This window comes from Pempheris klunzingeri, chromosome 15 (genome assembly GCF_042242105.1).
Source record: "Pempheris klunzingeri isolate RE-2024b chromosome 15, fPemKlu1.hap1, whole genome shotgun sequence".
Taxonomy (NCBI): Eukaryota; Metazoa; Chordata; class Actinopteri; order Acropomatiformes; family Pempheridae; genus Pempheris; species Pempheris klunzingeri.
This window is the reverse complement of record NC_092026.1, coordinates 12,246,715-12,265,337: the sequence shown is the minus strand read 5'-3', so window position 1 is coordinate 12,265,337 and position 18,623 is coordinate 12,246,715. Positions and strand designations below refer to the sequence as shown.

The window sequence follows — 18,623 nt, the reverse complement described above, 5'->3', positions numbered from 1 at the left end:
CATAAATAAAATATACAGTTTATAATCATGTAAAACTCTGCTTAAATAAGTATTTTTACGCATTTCCTCTTCTTCTACACACGTGTTTTCACTTACTCTGGTTAATTGGACCTCTGCTCAGGTTGAAGGTCAGCACACTATCTATAGAAATAGATATTAGCTAATAAACTATGATATATACTGCTACCCAGCGGTGTATAAATAAACTGCCCCACCATTAAAGGTAACATTAAAGCGATGTACACATGAATGCATTAATAATCATGATCAAGTAATATAATAATACCACCACTGTTTGTGTGAAAAAATTCTCTAATAAAGAGAAACACAAAAGGGAAATATAGGACACACAATAAACTCGGTATTTACAGAATATATACAATAAATAAGATTAAAAATAAGATGTAAAAAAAGATGCAGATAACATGCTGATTATTGCACAGATGAGTTCTTGAACATCTTGAGTAGATGTACAGGTAACATTAAATGGAACATACATTAAAATCATACTTATTTTATTATAATGCGGTTAGTCGCCACTGCACGTGTGTAATGAGGTTTACTGTAAAAGAAAAAAAAAAAACTGTGTGGTAACTGTGAGGAGATCCGACAGCGCCACCCACTGGACTGGGTCGGAATAGCACTTCACCTGTATGAGAAACATTGACTACTATCACTAAAAACAATTAACACTGATAAACAAGAGGAAAGTTGGCCAACGGTGGCACAGTCTGCTGTTGTGAGAGACGTTTTTATCTTAATTTCAGGGTTTTTATGATTTTTTTCCACAGATATTTAACCACATGAAAGAGCTGCGAAACTTGCTTTTTTCTTCTTCTCTTGTCGACGTAAACTCCGACACAATCAGGAAGTCCGGGGATTTTTTGAGCCACAAAAACTTGAATGGACACCGAATACGCCACCTTTTAGCGACAATTAGTGAAGATTCGTGCTGCTCGAGGCGTAAAGTTGATTTATCGATGAAGTTTGTCTCGTTGTTACTGTATTAATAACGTTATCTGAGCCGTCGGTCGCTACCCGGAACACCTGGATTTTGACTTAGTGAGACGGATGGAGGCTCCTCATCTCACTGAAGATGAAATGGCAGAGATTAAAAAAGACGTGAGTACGATAATTCACCCAAGTCACGCACCCAGATAAAAAAAAAAAAAAGATAGAAACTGTGTGGGAAGACACGCACAGGTTTATCGCACTGCTGACATTTCATTTGCACTTTGTGTGGCGTTAAAGGAGGAAATACCCCACCACACCCTCTCTGAGCCCACAGTGGCACCATGCAGTCCTCTGTAGGACTTTACAGCAGCTCATATTGAACACATAGGCTGGAGATTGAGTGCACTTTTTTTGTTAAGGCTATAACAGAGAAAGTTATGTGCCCTGGAGAGCAGAACCAGACCAGGATATACAAGTGACCACCTGCTGTAGATGTCTGTGACTTTCACCTGCTGTAATTTGGGTGAAAAACCCTCCCCAGACCCCCTGTTCTTGCTCACTCTTTTTTTTTTTTTGTTTTAATTTTTTTGTCTTTGTGCCCCTCCTACATGGCTGCTGTGGATCTCCAGGTGCTGAACAGGCTGCGGCACTACCTCTGCGAGAAGATCAGGGCCGAACGCCACCTGGACTACCTGCGCTCTCGCAGGATCCTGACGCGAGACGACGCGGAGGAAATCAGCTGCAGGACCACACAGACCAAGAGGACGGCCCATATGTTGGACATACTGGCCGAGAACCCCCGGGGCCTGGACGCCTTGACCGACTCCATAAGGGAGTTGCGCTCACAGAACTTCATCATCACCAAGATCACAGATGAGGTGCAAAGGGCCAAAAACGAGAAGATCGAATCGCTCAGAGGTTAATAGGACAAGTCACAATAACATCTGTTGTGTTGCAAATCTGTTAACATGTTCTCGATGCTTTAATTGAACTCACTTTCCACTTTCCCCCCCCCCTTCATCTGTCACTCCACAGCAGCGGCTTCCAGCTCCCCATCAGACCATACCCTCAGCCCTCCCAGCAACCTCCCCACAACGTTTTCAAACAACTCCACCCTGCTCTTCCACCCAGACGGAGAGCGAAGCCCCTCCATTTCAGACGTAGCAGGCTCCCTAAATCTGCCGTCGTTACAGATAGGTGGAGGCTTGCCCTCTGGGGCTGGTGCCAGCATCACCACAGCTTCCTCCACAGCCTCCTCCAGCCTCCCGAGGCCCGGTGATCCAGGAGCTCCTCCGCTGCCCGACGAGGTGATGGTCGAATCCCCCTCCAACATAGATGCCGGAGCGCCGGGGTGCACCAGCACCGGAGGGGACCCAAACTTCCAGCCCCTCCGGTCGCGCTCGCTCACCCCAACGTCACAAAGGAGCATCTTTTAATTTCACATCTCAAGACAGTTCTCATGCAGATAAAGGGACGAACCAGCAGAATCGTCGGCCACTAAGATACCAACTCTTATTGTTGTCTCGCACTCATTTTGGTTTCGCTTTTGCCTGTGATTAGGCAGTTGGTGAAATATTACTACTTCTGCTATAATAAATCTAATACATTCAGCTTTTTTACAAGAGAGACTGGGGTTTTGTTTAAAAGTATTTCAAACTGGTGCCTTAGTTTTTAAGATGAAGCAAAAATATTGCCTTTACTTTCTAGAATATATACATGTGTTTCTACAAACCCCTTTTTTAATAAAACAAAAGAAGCCACACTTCTCAAATGATGAATGTTTAAATATAAGCTGGTGTACAAGAAATTTGCCTAAATAAGATGCAATTAAGATAGACAAAATGATGATTTAGACAGAAACCGTCCAATCAATGAATAAGTAAATAAGAATTAGAGTTCAATCAAACATTCAGTGCCAGCTTTCTGTGCTTAATAGTTTTCAGTTCTTGTGCTTCAAACACATTTCGGTGGATGGAAACTCGAAACTCCCATCACGAGCTAAGAAAATGTGACTCATCCACTCTCAACCTTTTCTGCTCCTCTTCTGTTACCAAATGTGTGATTTTCCTGATAAAGTGTGAAAACATGGCAGCTGCAGTTGAGGTGCTGTTAGAAAAGTTTCATAAACTGGAATGTGTGTACGTGTGTTAGTCTGATCTCATAAGACGCTGCCATTCAACTTGAAATGATAATCTATGCAGCATTAAGTTAAAAAGAAGTTGCTTTACATCTTCGTCACTACAGAAGTCTTGAAAACATATTGTGAAATACAAACAATTTCCCTCTTGTTAATTAATTCACTGGTCGTATGATAATCTTTTGCATACTAAAGGTTTTCTATATCAGTTCAACTTGTTTCCTTTCTTTGCTGGTGAATGTGTGGTGCTTTAAGATAAAACGCGTACTTCATCTTCTTTCTAGTAGTACTCTCTTTGCTAAACAGTATCTTACACTCCTGTCAGCTCATGCAACAAGATATTAATTCATAAAGGCAAATTCAAGTGACTTCTCTGACAGATCGCAGGCAGCATCAGTGTCTGTATGCGCAGAGATTCTGGAACTGGGAGCTCTACTTCTGTTTTGGAAGAACTGGAAAAGCTTGAAATGACGCAGATGAGTGACAGTCATTGTGGTGAAGGCTGGAGGGTGACTGTACTGTCTGATCATAACATCCATAGACAGCAGAGGAGCCAAGTGTTAGACTAGTCACCCTGTGGCACACTGGTAAGCAGGTAAAACACTTTTTATTATTGTTATTATTAGATATATGAATTTTTTCCTCAAGATTGGGAGCTTTTAGTCCTTCTAATATATACTGTATTGATATATGGAAATATTCCAGCAAGGGGCTGTAAAAATATAATTGCACATCAATAATATCGACGTTGGTGCATTCTTACACTTGTGATGTGATTTTTCTGCAAAGATTTTCATGGTGTGATATATTAAGTCATTTGCAGGATAAGTAGTTGAAGTCAGTGATATGCTCACAGTTGCAGGCAGTAAGCTATGGGTGAGTTAAAAATGGCTAACTGATGCTGGAAAACATTTTTTATGTGTGTTTATAGAGCGTTGTGGCTTATTTTTGGCTTATTAGCATGATCTCCAGAGTAACATCTCACAGAGACAGAGAGGGGATGACGGCAGTGAGCACATGCAGGAGAACCAGTTTGATAAACATCAGAATGACTGGAATGGTTGAACCCTGACCTAATCTGCAAAACATTTCTGATGTATATTCAGTGAACTTACTTCAGTATGATGGACGACTCTGAGCCGCTGATTGCTGCAAGGTCAGAGGAGAGGAGGCTCAACGGCCACTGCAGATGGAGCACTGCCTCTCAGAGCCTGGAGTCGAAGGTGGTGGAGGACTTCAGACGGAGGCTCAAGTACTTCTTCATGAACCCGTGTGAGAAATACAAAGCCAGGGGTCGCAAACCATGGAAACTGATGTTACAAATATTGAAAATTGCAATCATCACAGTCCAGGTACTACACCAAATTCTTTGGCTCCTGTTTTTTGTCATCAGGCATGAATGTATTTGTCTCAAATCTATGTTTTTCCCCCCAGTTAGTCTCTTTCGGCCTGAGCAACGAAATGATGGTCACCTTCAAAGAAGAAAATCTGATGACATTCAGGCATCTGTTTCTAAAAGGGTATAAGGATCACCGGCTGGGAAGCTACTCACTGTACACAAAGGAAGATGTGTATGATCACATCTACTACATTATCAGCAGGGTACTGCCATTTTTAGATCTAAGACAACAGGTTGCTGTGATATCTGGGATTTTATGGTGGAAAATGTTTAATTTTATTGCATGAAACAAATGTGTTTTACCGTTCTTTATATATTATTTTTCAGTACATTAATCTCCAAAACCTGACAGTGGGGAATCTTGCATACGAGAGGTCTGATGGAAAGTACACTCCTCTGGCTGTCTGTCAAGAGTTTTACAGAAACAGCAGCATCGATCCTGAAAACGAGACCTTTGACATTGATCCACATATATATAAAGGTACTAAAGCACAAAATAAATCTATAAAGACATAAAGAAAATTAATTTAATCATCAAATAGACTCATAAGTAGATGCTGAACTTGTATATTTAAGTCCAAAAGGCTGCCTTGGGTTGCCATACTGTCTAATCTTTCGTGCAAGAGATATTTATGGAAGCTGATTCATGGGATGGGTGGAAAATCACTTGTCACTATCATTATGTCGATTTACTTGTGACTCCATGAAAAGAGGAAGTTCATACTGTTAACAGCATAATATTGTCCGAGGAATGAATGCTTAATTCCTCAGCTTAACTATATAATGGCTAACTGATCTAACTGCTTTTTAACTCTTTGCCTTTATTTCCTCCCCACAGACTGTATACCCATATTTCCAGTGCAGTCGTTTGACAACAGCAGTGTGGCGACACACATGAACTTCTCTTTAGATTTCAAAAGGTGACTAAACTGAAAAATATTGTTTTCATGCCAGGTGATGATATATATATATATATCTTAATATATGTCTTTGTGTCCAGGCTGCTATCAATAACCATCTACCTTAACCTGAAAACCATCAATCTGCAGACTGTGCGCCACCACGAGCTACCAGACTGTTATGACTTCCAGATCAGGGTTGGTGACTAATGCCACACCCTCATCTGAGCTCTTATATGATATTGTCACAGATGAAAGCATAAATGCTGATAAATGATTTGTGGCAAGGCTTTAACCTGCCACACACTAAATCTTTCTTTGTTTATGTGCAGATAATGTTTGACAATCGTGCACACAGTGGAAATTTAAAGATTCACGTTGAGAACGACGTAAGAATCTATGAATGCAGAGACTGGAACGTGGACGGCACTCGTAAGTTGGACCCAAAATCCCAGCCGTTGATTTTTTAAGAACCTCACTGATAACTGCCGCAAAGGCCAGCAGGGGGCACGGTGACATTATGCAACCATGACACCTGTATGAGCAGGATTACATGTCTCAATAACAAACAAAAACAATCTGTGGCTCTGGTTTCCAGCTGGTAAGAGCAATTACCTCCTCCTGTCTTTTGATTCTGTGGTCATCCTCGCCTGCTTCATCTCTCTCGTCCTCTGCATGCGTTCTGTCATCAATGGCATCCAGCTCCAGTTTGTAAGTAAAAGAACTATTTCCATCACCACTGATAAATGTGCAGGATCCATTCATTTAGCTACTATTACAGCTAAGCCATTGGGTCATCCAGTGCATAATAATTGACTGATATAATCAGCTCAGCACATTAATATATAAACCAGCATCTGAGGTCACGTCCTCTGTGTCTTTTCTGGGAGTTTGTGGGGCCCGTCGACCTGGAGGGAGATTACATTGCAAAGTTCAAAATCTTTAAACCCACTGCATTTAAATTTGACTAGTTGTAAGCCAACAATGATTACATAAATGAAGAATAAATAAAGGATTCTGTTTTCAGTGTGGAAAACAGCGTTTATTTTATGTTGAGAAAAAATAACAACAGAAAAGTTATCTGAATAGTTAAAATATGTTAAATCAATGTAATCAAATGTTTTTTGAGACAATTGCATTGGGGGGACTCATAACCTCAGTGTTATTGATGGATCAGCTTTATACAGATCAGATGATATGTGTTAGCACCTCCTCATCAAATAAAAAGTGCAAATCTCAAGGTAATAAGTAAAAATGTGTCATCATTTTATTTGGAAATCCAGACGCCATTGAGTCTGGTTTGTTGTGTATTTATTTATAATTGATGTGGTTTAAATGACCTGAGGTTGTCTCGTGCAGGAGTTCAACATATTCTTCCATGCCTACTACAATAAAATAGTGACCTGGTCAGACCGCATGGAGTTTGTGAATGGCTGGTACATCCTTATCATCGTGAGTGACACCTTGACCATCGCTGGGTCAGCACTCAAAATTGGAATCCAGACAAAGGTTTGTTTTTCATTGAGCTTCAGGGTTTAGGGCTGAAAAGGGTAAAGGGAAACCTGGACATCTCACCTCTGGAGCATGATATATGAAAAATAACTTTTTGATTTTTTTGATCAATGAATTTGATGTCCAGTTTATCTATTTGTACTCTCTTTCCTCTTCCAGTACTTGACAAACTATGATGTCTGCAGCATTTTGCTGGGAACAGCAACAATGCTGGTCTGGGTCGGAGTGATTCGGTACCTCGGCTTCTTCAAGAAATACAATGTAAGAGCTTCCACTGCTTTTTGTTTTTGCACAATGCATCAGGCAACCCAAACCCGGCAAATGCATATCCAGTGGAACTGAAAGCCTTTAGTTCCTTTTTAGATCTTAATCTTAACCCTACGGGCGGCATTCCCAAATGTGATCCGATTCTGCTGCTGTGCGGCCATGATCTACCTCGGGTACTGTTTCTGTGGCTGGATCGTCCTCGGGCCTTACCACGACAAAGTATGAAAATTAGAATCACAATAAATCAATCTCGAGTGCTGGTCTGTTCTGTCAACACTGAAATACATAAACTTCCCAATCGAAACATTTCTTCTTTCCAGTTCCGAACACTAGACAAAGTGACAGAGTGCCTCTTCTCTCTCATCAACGGAGACGACATGTACGCCACCTTCCTGAAGCTGAGAGACAAGAGCTACATGGTGTGGCTATTCAGCAGGCTTTACCTCTACTCCTTCATCTCCCTCTTCATCTACATGGTGCTCAGCCTCTTCATCGCCCTCATTACTGATACCCACGAGACCATTAAGGTCAGTCAGAGCCACCTGCCCTCACAGATTAGATTTTTTTTAATTCATCCTTGCACTTTAGTGCCTTAACACTATTCAATGGTTCTTTCCCAGCATCACCAGCAAGACAAGGTGCCAGTGTCCCAGCTCCAGGCCTTTATAGCAGAGTGCAGGGACCAGCCTGAGTCTGGAAGATACCAGACTGATGAAGAGCCAGCTTCCTGCTGCCTCTCGCCATGCTGCTGCGTTGGATGAATTCAGAAGATGTGGCTTTGACCTTCGCAAGGTGTTGACAAAGAGCTGGCATGGAGACTGAATAAGGCCGCAAAGAGTCCAAACTGTCTGCATGGAGCATTCAGTTATACTGAAGAGTCACAAGAATGATATTGATAGAATATCTTCTTACTCAAGTACAGTTTTTCAAACTTTTTACTTGACTTGCTGAACACTTCTGTAAAATGCAAAGCTTTCTGTGTTGCAGTGTAACAGTCTGATGAAAGTAATTTCAAGATGCACTAACAACCACTTCCTCCTCAGTTTAGTGATGCATTCAGGCATGGTGGTAACTTTTCCCTACAAGAAAGATTTCTCTGAGATTAAATGATTAATTTCCTCCCGACTACACAATAGCTGCTTAAATTTCCAGCACTTTAAAAAGTAAAAGTAAAGACTGATATTAACATCTAACTTACCTTAAATATACTAGTTTTTATACCCATTAAAAGCCACTAAATTACAATACAATTTGCTGAAATCAGTTGTTCTACTGAGCATATATTCAGTATTTCAGTATGAACTATAAAGACTATAAGGACTGGTTATACTGTGTTTTTTGCACCACTTACCAAATGTATCAACTTTTTTTGCCAACTTTGACTCATTCTGCTCACATTCCATATTTATTATGCATTTGTCTTTATCTCCAACAATTTTCACCAAATATTGCGAAAAAAGAAAATAAACAATGTCTCTACAAAGTATGCGTGGCACATTTATTCTACCACAGCCTGCTCCAGTTATAAGCAGTAAAGAAATTCATTGTGTATGATGTAAATACAAGTAACGTGGGTGCTACGTGTACACAGGAGGGAGATGATAGTGAGGACTGACGTTGCACCGTCGCAGAGCTCCGTCTGTGACACCTGACGGCGTTTCTCATTTGCATAATCGTCCGCGTTCATATCCAATGCACGGCTCAGATACTGGTTGCTAAACAACGCCGCCTCCAATAACAATGGTGTTTGGTGTGAAGCCAGCGGAGGAATAGACTTCAAAAAAAAACACAGACAGCTCCTGCAGCAGGCTGAGCTCACACACACCGCCGGGACATCTCTGCTCCACTGAGCTCAGGCTAAACACAACCTGGGTGAGGTTTTGGTTGTTGTTGTTTTTTACCTGTTTTTGCCGCGGACAGGGAGGCGACTGAGCTCGGCACGGCAGGTGCTGGTGTTGTCGATAAAGAAGCATTTTGGTTGTTTTGCCAACGTCGGCGCAACTTGGCAACTATCGGATTGAGTTGACCCACTTCACCCGTGAGTGCATTTAACTTAGCACACAGCTGGTTAGTATGCAGGTTAGCAACAACAACGATAGCAGTTAGTACATTCCTACGCAGCGTCTTAGCATCGAGTTCATCCCTACAAATTGGGATATTGTGCTGGGTTACCTAATGTTAGCTGAACCGTACTAGCATACTACTCATTACTAAAGTTTATATATTATTTCACTATAAACTTGTAATAAAAACACGTCTTTAACCAACTGCAGGTTAGCAAACAAGCTAACGTTAGCTAACCTGTCAAACGTTACCCGGTGAGGTCATTTAACAGTAACTCTTAAAGTAAGAAGACCTCTTTTCTATCATTTAACGTTAAGGTAAAACTACTAAATTAAGCCAAACCACACTTGACTTTATCTCCGCCTCAGTGGCTGTAACTTCAGATAAAAGTTGTGTGTTTTCTGGTTTGTTAGATAAGAACATTAGGAGAGAGTTTGCTGAGATGCACATTGACTTGGCAGTCAGAGAAAAACGGGCACCTGTGATGACTTATAGTCCTCACCAACACGATGCTCTCAAGCTTTTACTGTCGCATTACTGGACACGACTGCGAGCTTTCGCCCTTTTGTTCATCCACACAATATGTCTGACAGTCCCTGAACACAAGTGGGAACATTTCAGTGCGTTGTAAAGTTGTGGGAGTGGCAAGTTTAGCTGGATATCTGGTCCAGCCTGTTTGACCAGAGCATGTCAAGGTCTAAAAACACACATGCACTCTCAGGTTAAGTGCATGGTGTCCATAATGTTTCTCTCCTTTTTTTTTTAATATCTGTTTAAATCTTTTGGCTTGGGGCTGAGATCCTCTCACTACTATGCGATTTAGTTGCCAGTGGCCAATAGGAGGACCCTCTTAAACCCCAAACTACATAACCCTCACTGGCACACATCTGACGTTTAATCCTGTGTGGGTGAAGCAGCAGCCCAGATTATCTATTGCTGGTCTATCTCATGGCTTGATGCTCCATTGCAGGGCTCAATTCCACTGGGAGCCTCTGATCCACCGCCTGACTGCTAATCCACCTCCCGGGTGAAAACTCATGACCTCACGTCCTGATGTCCTGATGTGTCGGTGATATGGGAGAGTGGTGGACGACTGTGCCAATAGGGACATCTATGGGTAAATATTTCTCCTAATTGGCTATGTGTGGTAGAGTGTTTCAAGAATAGAAAGCACGTCATCTTTGCTTTTTTTTTTCTGGGATCTGCTAGAGGTGGCCCATATTTTTGTCCTATTTTGGAGCAGCAACCTAATTCAAGCCTCCCAGAATGAGAACGTACAGTGGATGTAAATGCTCCTACAATCGCCATAATTTCCTTCACTGTTCTCGGTTTTTAGGAAACTATGAGATCTCCAGCATATCGCATGTGACAATGTCCCCCTCGAGACAGAACAACTTCGTGTCAATGTACTCCTCTTTGCCCCTGTCCAGAAGCTCCTACAGTGTGATTAGTGCCTTTTGCACAGAGGATAACATTCCTCAGTGCATCTCATACATCAATCAGGTATGGAAATGCCCTGCTTTAGATACTGTGTTTACAATAAATGCTAAATCAGGTTAATCTAGTTACAACCTTCACCTTAGGTTTGATGGTAATTCTGGAAAAAAGTGCCCCTGCTAAATGCACACAATTGCAATATGTTATTTGCACTTGACGTAGTTGGGTCACTGAAGCAGTCCTCTTTCTTTCACAGGAGCTTGCCTCACTGGGCCTCTCCTCCACATGTATCGAGGCCAGCTCACCAGGGGGAGCAAGCATGAAGACTGTGCCAGCTCTGAATGCCATGTATGAGGTGCTCCAGATTCATAGACGCAGTATGTGCACTTTAGAGGAGCTCGAGAAGGAACAGCTGAAGAAATCAAGCTCTTTGGAACACATGCAGATGAACAACTCCAGACTAAAGGCACGTATGATTGGATCCAGCTCCCACAAAGTACCCACAGACTCTATGTCTATGAGGTGTAGTTAGTATTTTAGCTGTATTTCTGACCACTAGGAGGCAGAAAGGAAACCATCTGCTCCAAAAAGAATAAAATATGACTAGTGTACTACAGAAGCCTAATAAGGACAAACCTTACAAGTACTGTGCTCAGAGGTCTCACTACTTTGTGCTATTTTGAACAGAGGGTTGCCATGTTCCCTCATCTCTACAGTTGTATCTGCTTACTAGGCTAAACATAAGTCTTCTATTTAAACTTACCAGTGATTAAATCAAGGTTATTTGTATCTCATTCATTTTAGATGATGGAGTAGTACAGTGGGTTTTTAGTTTACTAGATATATTCAACTTCTCAATAGATAATTGATGATGATGATGAATACATGGCCCCAAATACATGTGTGGATATTGTTGGTGTATTAACAGTCTGTCAAATTAAATCCACAGATACACATACCAGTTTTAGGATGTGCGTTTGCTCAGGAATCTCTATTGTAGCTTTAACCCTAAAGTAATGTGCAAATGTCACCATCTCACTGTGCTCATGATAAGAGGTGATGTGTTTTTCTTTCCAGGATCAGCTGGAACTGTCCATAAGGGAGAAATCGGGTCTACATGAGACAGAGAGGCAGCTACAACTCAAAATAAAGACTTTGCAGAGCTGCTTGAAAACAGAAAAAGACGAGGTATAATTTCACTTTATAATGTGCATTCATTTTTTTTTTTTTTTGTGTTACAAAATGTGCAACTACACGCATGAACCTTCCAAAGTGATAATTCGATCATCTTGGACAGGTTCAGAAGCTCCAGAGCGTCATTGCCAGCCGCGCCTCTCAGTACAATCACGATGCCAAGAGGAAAGAGAGAGAAGCTGCAAAGCTCAAGGAGCGCCTCAGCCAGCTACTGGTCGACAGAAAGGATAAGAAACTAGGTAAATATGCTAGACTTCTGCAAAAATGTATATACATTGCTCTCTATTCTGGGTATTTCAGAACAAGTTAATTACATTTTGGCCACCTGTTTTTCCCTAACTAGCTATTGATGTACTGAATTGCCTTGGACGGTCAGATGGAAAAAGGAGCCACTGGAAGACTGTTAAAGCGACAGCAAGGTATCATGAAAGCCATCTAGTCACTTGTTTACCATGTTTATACAGTGTGCAACCATCACTTGGATAACACTATCTGTGTATTGCTCTCTGCAGTCACGAGGGTGAGATGTACAAGTCCTTGCTCAGTGACTACGAGGCAAGTCAGAGGTCCTTGATGCTGGAGAACGCTGAGCTTAAGAAAGTCCTCCAGCAGATGAAGAAGGAGATGATGCATATCCTGAGTCCACGGCAGCCCTCTTGCAGAGGAGCCACTGCTGATGACAGTCATGAGCAGGTATTGTGTCATTATATTTTCTCACGGTACTACTGCACTAAAAAGAACACGCGTTATAGATCTCAGTCTCACAGCCTATTTCATCACATTGGGGAGTGGCCTGAACATTTGGCTAAACCACACTTTCAAATCCAAATGACAGGTACAAATGAAGTTTGACTAGCAAAATCAGTTTTTATACTTAATAGGTGTTTCATTGGAAAAATCACTCATTTTGTGTATAGCACAAAGAAATTAATTTATTGCGTAGTTCCTATTGAAGCTCTGCCAATGGACAATAGATGGACTTGTGAGCATGTTGGGGGAGAAATGAGCATGTATGTTGAAAGGTTTATTAGCTCCAATTTGAACTCAGTCCTAGTTGCCATTGTTTGAATTGCATGAAGTAAACGGAAGAAACTCTGTTTCACAGTGGCATATAAACCCCACTGCTGTCATTTTGGCAGTTTGATTGTCAAGTGACAGACACACCAGCCCTCAAGTATAAATGTCCATAATGATGCAGGGCTTTGTGTAGAGTCATTCCTCAGGCTTTACCCTCCGCTGTTTTTGGTCAGGCTGATTCGGACGGGGAGGAGAAGGTGGCTGACTCTAGCAGGGAAACTCTGGACCAATCCTGTGAGCATGCTAGGGAGCAGCTCACCAACAGCATTCGCCTGCAGTGGAGGAAACTGAGGAGCCACATGGAGAAGTTAGACAGCCAAGGTATACGCATACATCGTCACATAGCTGCAGCTGCAGCTCCAGTGGTGCTAGTTTTATACATAAAGTTATACATCAAACAGTTTTTCTTTGACAGGCAACTTGATGTGAAGTTAGTAAAATAGTGGGTTCTGGGAAAAATGTATAACTGTTCTCTAAGGCATTTAGTTATACAGTTTGCCTGGAAAGAAATTGAGATAATGAACCGTTGATGTATTTGTTTGCCAAGCCTCGCAAGTGCAGAATCAGCTGGAGTCCAATAAGGAGGTGATACCAAGGGAAACCCATGAGGATGAGATGGAGAGAATGAGGCGTGAAGTGCAGCAGTGCAAAGAGTTCATTCATGCACAGCAGCAGCTCCTCCAGGTAAGCCTCTGCCTGTTTTGTCAGAGTAAAGATGGTCAGTAGGCCTGTGTGGTTAAATACCAATAGAAAAGGCTTCTCATAACCAATGCAAATTAAGGGATGAAATTGCAGTTCAGATAAATAAGCCCTTGTCTGTTGCACATTATTAAATGTCACAATGTCCACATGTGGACAATCTACAGAATAATTTGGTCTAAAGTGATAAAAGGGTGTGTCCGTTTCTGCCCGTGCAGCAACAACTCAACACATCATTTGATGACGAGACAGCAGCTCTCCTTAATGACTGCTACACACTTGAGGAGAAGGAGCGCCTCAAAGAGGAATGGAGGCTCTTTGAGGAGCAGAAAAGAAACTTTGAGAGGGAGAGAAAGAACTTCACAGAGGCTGCCATTCGCCTGGGGCGAGAGGTACTCCAGTTTTCCAATGTAGTACCACAGTGCTATTCAATCATATTGTGGATATTGTAAATGCATTACATTATTTTTTCATCTTTTTGTATTCCACAGAAAAAGGCCTTTCAGGAGGACCGTGCTGCTTGGCTCAAGAATCAGTTTTTGAACATGACTCCCTTTACAGACCGTAGGAGATGTTCCTCGTCTGACGGTCAAAGTGCCTTATCAATCAGTGAGTCGGTGTCATTTAACCCTGGATCCATACAGACTAATAATGGCAGTTTTCTATTAATGCTGGACTTTTTTTTTTTTATTATTATCCCCTCCATTTCAGGAAGTGAGCCAGAGATGAGAATATCTTCCATTAACGCTCCACTGGCCAAATCCTCAACGTACACCACGTTTTCCACTCCCAAACCTACACAAAGTTCTACTGTGCCATCCACAACCGAACTGTACCGCACACTCCGCCTGATACCAGACAGCAGGTATTATTAAGTCACTCAGTTACTATTGCCTGTATCTGCTGAAGGTGTTTCCAAGGCATGTTTGCAGTGCTGTGACTTAATTTGTGCAGTTCTTCTGTGTTTGTGCTGGCTGTGTTGGTCCCATGTCACACCTATTTACACCTATTTTGTTTGTTTGGCTTTTCTTTTCAGTTCTTCCAAACATTCAAATCGGGGGTGCTGGCAAGACTCCAGCACCATGGAAGATGGCGACCCTCGCTTCAAGTCAAAAAACAGACTTCGGTGTGGAGACTTGAGTATCTTCTCTTTGGGTGAAGATGACAACAGCCTCACTTGAATCTCCAGTGCCTTTTTTTTTTTTTTTCGGTGAATTCGCAGTGGACAAACAATGTTATGGACATGCACAGACTATTCACCAAAGCTGGTCAAACAAGAAAGCACTTTAATGATTCTGCCATTGTTCATTTCATTTCTTTACAAACAAGTCAACACTGACAAATCACATTTTAAGCTATATTCAAAGGAGGGGTATCGACCAAGTGGTGATTTGAACATATTTAAGTCAAATCTCGTTTTCTCTTTGTTGATATATATTGAACACTTAAGTTTTAGTTGATTGTTTACATATTCTACATGTATTAAATTATGAGTATGATTTTAATGGAGCGTATGTTATATTGACATGAAACTGATGATCACCCGCTCTGCCGGCACAATAAAGATTATTTTTAATGAGAGGTTTGATTCTGCCTTTAATTTGGCGCCCACTAGTGTGTTTGAATGGGAGTCACAGTCACAAGTGTGAACAACCGGAATCCGGATGTGATCATCTTTGCTTTTGTCTCAGCATCCAGCCCGGACTCCCACCCACCACCCAGTCGGCGTTTATTTTTTCTCAATAAAACACATCGACAATGTCGGGATCCTCCAATCTTGTAGCCATGAAAAAAGTCGTACAGCAGCTCCGCTTCGAGGCGAGCATAAACAGAGTGAAGGTATTTGATGTGCTTATTGTGTTTTCTTTTTTTTCTGCTAAATGACTGTGGGGCAGAACCCTCCACCGTTAACCCAGATCCGCTAACGAAGCTAGCTGGTGCCAGAGGCTAGCAGCGCTACACGAAGTTAGCCGCTAGTCCGCAGGCTCAACAGGGCGTTGTTTGGACCGAAGGGGAAGTATTAAGTTAAGTAAGGTTTAGTGCGATAAACTGGTGGGATTAATCGCTCAACATTGGACAAAAAAGAGATAATGTCGAGGTTTAACTAGCTAGTAGCAGCTAGCAACTATCTATTAACTATAGATTAACGATCAAGACCCGGGTTGTAACCTAGCTTAATTTACCATAAAGTCAAACTTGCTTGAGACTTAACTAACAATTTGACTTTTTACAGTAAAGTTACGAGGCAAACTAACAAGACAGCTTTCGGTACCAGTTAAACCAAGTTATTAGATTTGAAAAATAATGTGGGTGTTACGTTTGTCGAGATTATTTAAATATTTGATCATAACTAGATTTCAGCAGTACTTTAGTATTTCCATAAACTAAGGTGACTCACAAATGAAGTATTTTAAAAGTGGTCAATATGAAAGCAGCAGAGGCCGAGATGTCTTTGCTTTCTATTTGTATTAGTACTACAATTACCACAATGCAGTTCAGCACCACTTTTCTTGATGATGTTATCAGGCCGGAGTGAACAGTCTAAAATGGTTGAAGTCCCCGTTTAACACCTTTTTCCCCCCTTTTGTTTGAAAAAAAAAACAAAAACATTAAACATCTTGGTTCCTCTGTTGTCACCAGGTCTCCCAGGCAGCGGCAGACCTCCAGCAGTTTTGCATGCAGAACGCCCTGCAGGACCCTCTGCTCACCGGTGTGTCCTCCAGCACCAATCCTTTCAGGCCGCAGAAGGTCTGCTCCTTCTTGTGAAACCACTGAATTCATTGGTCAGTCCCCCACCCTGTTGAAACATACAGGCACACACCCTCGTACATACTGTACAGACAGCACAAGCACTATGTGTGATCTCTCAGAGGCTTAAAGCAAAGGTCTGAAGAGGAGGTGAAGACTTTGAGACTTTGAGACTTCCTTTATTTGATCCCCCATAGGGGGAAATTTTCTTGTTACAGCAGCAACAATATAAACAGGGAGAGTGAAAAAAACAAAGCAATAGAAAAGACAAAAATAGCAAAAATAAATATAAATATAAATATAAATATATGGTTGTGATGAAATGAAATAAATATTTACACCATAGGATATTTACACTTTAGACAGGAATGGAATGAAGTACTGGTTATTTAGTTTAGTATTTTTTGAGTGAGATGTATTCCCTTTAGTGCCTCTTCAGATTAAGTGTTTCCAGTGAAATGAAACAAAATTTACTGTAATGTAAACCTTTACTTTGGTAAACTAAAGGTCGCTGTCCAGTCACATCACAGTGGGCAAAAAACATGTAAAAATCCATAGAAACGTCTCAGACCACTCCAGCATAATGTACTTCTCTGCTGTCCATATGTAGTGAGTACAGCATTTGCCTTGTAAATGCTTGGATTTTAATGTCGTCATTTAAAGGTTTGAAAAGTAGTATTTAAATCTAGGTAATATGTATATCACCTCAATCTGTATACACCTGTATTATATGTACATTCCACTCTCAGTCTAATCCGTATATTATATTTATATTTATATCGTAGTTACTAGCACACATGTTCATAGCACTACTCTGTATATAGCACCTGTAATTCTGTAATTCTGCATATTCTGTACATACCTTATATATATTTCTGCACTTTTTCTACAAATTGCACTTCTGGTTAGATGCCAAACTGCATTTCATTGCCTTGTACTGTACAGATGTAATGACAATAAAGTTGAATCTAATCTAATCTAATCTAAAGGTTTGAAAAGTGCCTGGAATTTGAATAATAAATAATAAATGCTTGAAACGGCTTGAAATTCGAATCGTATTGATATAATAAATCACTATGTGAATAAATAGTTTGCGTTTTAGATAAAGAAATCATATAGGTTTGGTGAGAACCTAATTGATTTGAGTATAATGTACCTCAGCTCTAAGGTGCTGGAGAAGCTTGAAAATACACAATGACAATGCTTCAGAAATGCTTGACTTTTCAAGTCCTCGGCTTAATCCATGTCCTGTGTGTGTATTTTTCTTGTTCTGCAGGCCTTCATATTGATGCTACAGGGAAAAGTTGACCTCAACACTGCTCCTCATGCCAAGCCATTATACTGCCACGGGATCTCTTGAGTGTAGAACACATTGGAAACATGTCAGGAAAATGACCATCTATTTTCAGCCACAATATAAGAAAGGAGACAGTTTTATTTTTCATGGCACAGTATGATTTTCGAGTAAATTATTGTGCCTTTTCTATTCTATTTTAGTCATCACTGTTCTGGACTTTTTTGTATTTAATGAATAAAAAAATCTTTACTACTCCAATGTGTTTTGATTGCCATTTTCTGTTGTTTTCTTTGCCATTGTCTATGGTTTTCTCATTTTGCAAATATTTTTATTTTAATGCAGTCTAGAGAAAATAATAGAAGCAGCTGATATTTAGATCACTAAACAGAATAAAAAGAAGTTAGCTCTGACAGTGTTGCACGCTTTATATTTCAGAACAAAACTAACCACCAGCAAGAACATTTTTGGGTCCAGCTTTATTCCGCAAATTAGGTTGTTGCCGGTGGGGAAACAAGTATTTCTACTTTTTAATAAGAAAAAGCAGAAATACCTCGTAGTTCTCTATTCTGATTGACCATTGAAACTGCTAAAAAAAATAATAATAGTAATCGTTATTATTAAAGACTATTTATATAGCATAAAAACGAGTAATACAAACTGATCTCCAAGGCTTACATCAAAAGGTTGAAGGATAGATATACACATACATTTCCATATTACAAATATCTACATCTTCAGCACGACGCGCTACTTCACCCAGGAGGAGCCTTTGTGTGTCTCCCCAGAGGAGAGGGCTCAGAGAGGCAACACTGAAGACTTCATCCTCGGATTCTCCCACCAGCCACTACAGTGCTATTTAGTTACAGAGGAGTGCAAAAGCTATGGACTTCAGACACCACAGCACCAGCTCTTCCTGCTCATCCCACTGTCAGTGCCTAC

General features: G+C 40.9%; 4 protein-coding genes across 6 annotated transcripts; all 4 read left to right on the top strand.

Annotated features, from left to right (window-relative positions):
* The first annotated feature begins 898 nt into the window (after positions 1–898).
* On the top strand, positions 899–2,678 carry bcl10 (BCL10 immune signaling adaptor). 2 transcript variants are annotated; one of them, XM_070844711.1, is made up of 3 exons: positions 899–1,122; positions 1,584–1,872; positions 1,993–2,678. In XM_070844711.1, exons 1-3 carry the CDS (start codon positions 1,072–1,074, stop codon positions 2,388–2,390), a joined length of 738 nt encoding a protein of 245 aa, XP_070700812.1. In that variant the 5' UTR covers positions 899–1,071; the 3' UTR covers positions 2,391–2,678. The 2 variants fall into 2 exon arrangements, with proteins under 2 accessions (XP_070700812.1, XP_070700811.1); XM_070844710.1 differs by having other exon boundaries at positions 1,990–2,678.
* A 965-nt stretch (positions 2,679–3,643) lies between these two features.
* Positions 3,644–8,555, top strand: LOC139213984 (mucolipin-3-like). Its single transcript, XM_070844709.1, is given in 12 exon segments — positions 3,644–3,686; positions 4,198–4,443; positions 4,526–4,693; positions 4,818–4,971; positions 5,329–5,410; positions 5,491–5,587; positions 5,722–5,821; positions 5,988–6,100; positions 6,749–6,898; positions 7,061–7,387; positions 7,489–7,695; positions 7,789–8,555. Coding segments are annotated over 11 exon segments (1,770 nt in total). The 5' UTR covers positions 3,644–3,686; positions 4,198–4,212; the 3' UTR covers positions 7,930–8,555.
* A 392-nt stretch (positions 8,556–8,947) lies between these two features.
* ssx2ipa (synovial sarcoma, X breakpoint 2 interacting protein a) lies at positions 8,948–15,189 on the top strand. Of its 2 annotated transcripts, none has more exons than XM_070844849.1 (14): positions 8,948–9,040; positions 10,203–10,349; positions 10,569–10,735; positions 10,926–11,135; positions 11,747–11,857; positions 11,967–12,102; positions 12,207–12,282; positions 12,376–12,556; positions 13,114–13,261; positions 13,488–13,624; positions 13,858–14,031; positions 14,131–14,248; positions 14,351–14,504; positions 14,676–15,189. In XM_070844849.1, the coding sequence occupies exons 2-14, from the start codon at positions 10,307–10,309 to the stop codon at positions 14,818–14,820; spliced, it is 1,800 nt and encodes a 599-aa protein (XP_070700950.1). In that variant the 5' UTR covers positions 8,948–9,040; positions 10,203–10,306; the 3' UTR covers positions 14,821–15,189. The 2 variants fall into 2 exon arrangements, with proteins under 2 accessions (XP_070700950.1, XP_070700949.1); XM_070844848.1 differs by lacking the exon at positions 8,948–9,040 and adding an exon at positions 9,071–9,206.
* A 124-nt stretch (positions 15,190–15,313) lies between these two features.
* On the top strand, positions 15,314–17,936 carry LOC139214073 (guanine nucleotide-binding protein G(I)/G(S)/G(O) subunit gamma-5). Its single transcript, XM_070844812.1, has 3 exons — positions 15,314–15,478; positions 16,280–16,422; positions 17,664–17,936. Exons 1-2 carry the CDS (start codon positions 15,398–15,400, stop codon positions 16,403–16,405), a joined length of 207 nt encoding a protein of 68 aa, XP_070700913.1. The 5' UTR covers positions 15,314–15,397; the 3' UTR covers positions 16,406–16,422; positions 17,664–17,936.
* The last annotated feature ends 687 nt before the right edge of the window (positions 17,937–18,623 follow it).

Bases quoted from the DNA above. Each gene is read 5' to 3' on its own strand.
- bcl10 (XM_070844710.1), top strand. From the start codon at position 1,072: ATGGAGGCTCCTCATCTCACTGAAGATGAAATGGCAGAGATTAAAAAA. The intron at 1,123-1,583 runs GTGAGTACGATA...GTGGATCTCCAG, and splicing joins TGGCAGAGATTAAAAAAGAC to GTGCTGAACAGGCTGCGGCA. The intron at 1,873-1,989 runs GTTAATAGGACA...GTCACTCCACAG, and splicing joins GAAGATCGAATCGCTCAGAG to CAGCGGCTTCCAGCTCCCCA.
- ssx2ipa (XM_070844849.1), top strand. From the start codon at position 10,307: ATGGGAGAGTGGTGGACGACTGTGCCAATAGGGACATCTATGG. The intron at 12,103-12,206 runs GTAAATATGCTA...TTCCCTAACTAG, and splicing joins CAGAAAGGATAAGAAACTAG to CTATTGATGTACTGAATTGC. The intron at 14,032-14,130 runs GTACTCCAGTTT...TGTATTCCACAG, and splicing joins CCATTCGCCTGGGGCGAGAG to AAAAAGGCCTTTCAGGAGGA.
- LOC139214073 (XM_070844812.1), top strand. From the start codon at position 15,398: ATGTCGGGATCCTCCAATCTTGTAGCCATGAAAAAAGTCGTACAGCAG. The intron at 15,479-16,279 runs GTATTTGATGTG...TGTTGTCACCAG, and splicing joins CGAGCATAAACAGAGTGAAG to GTCTCCCAGGCAGCGGCAGA.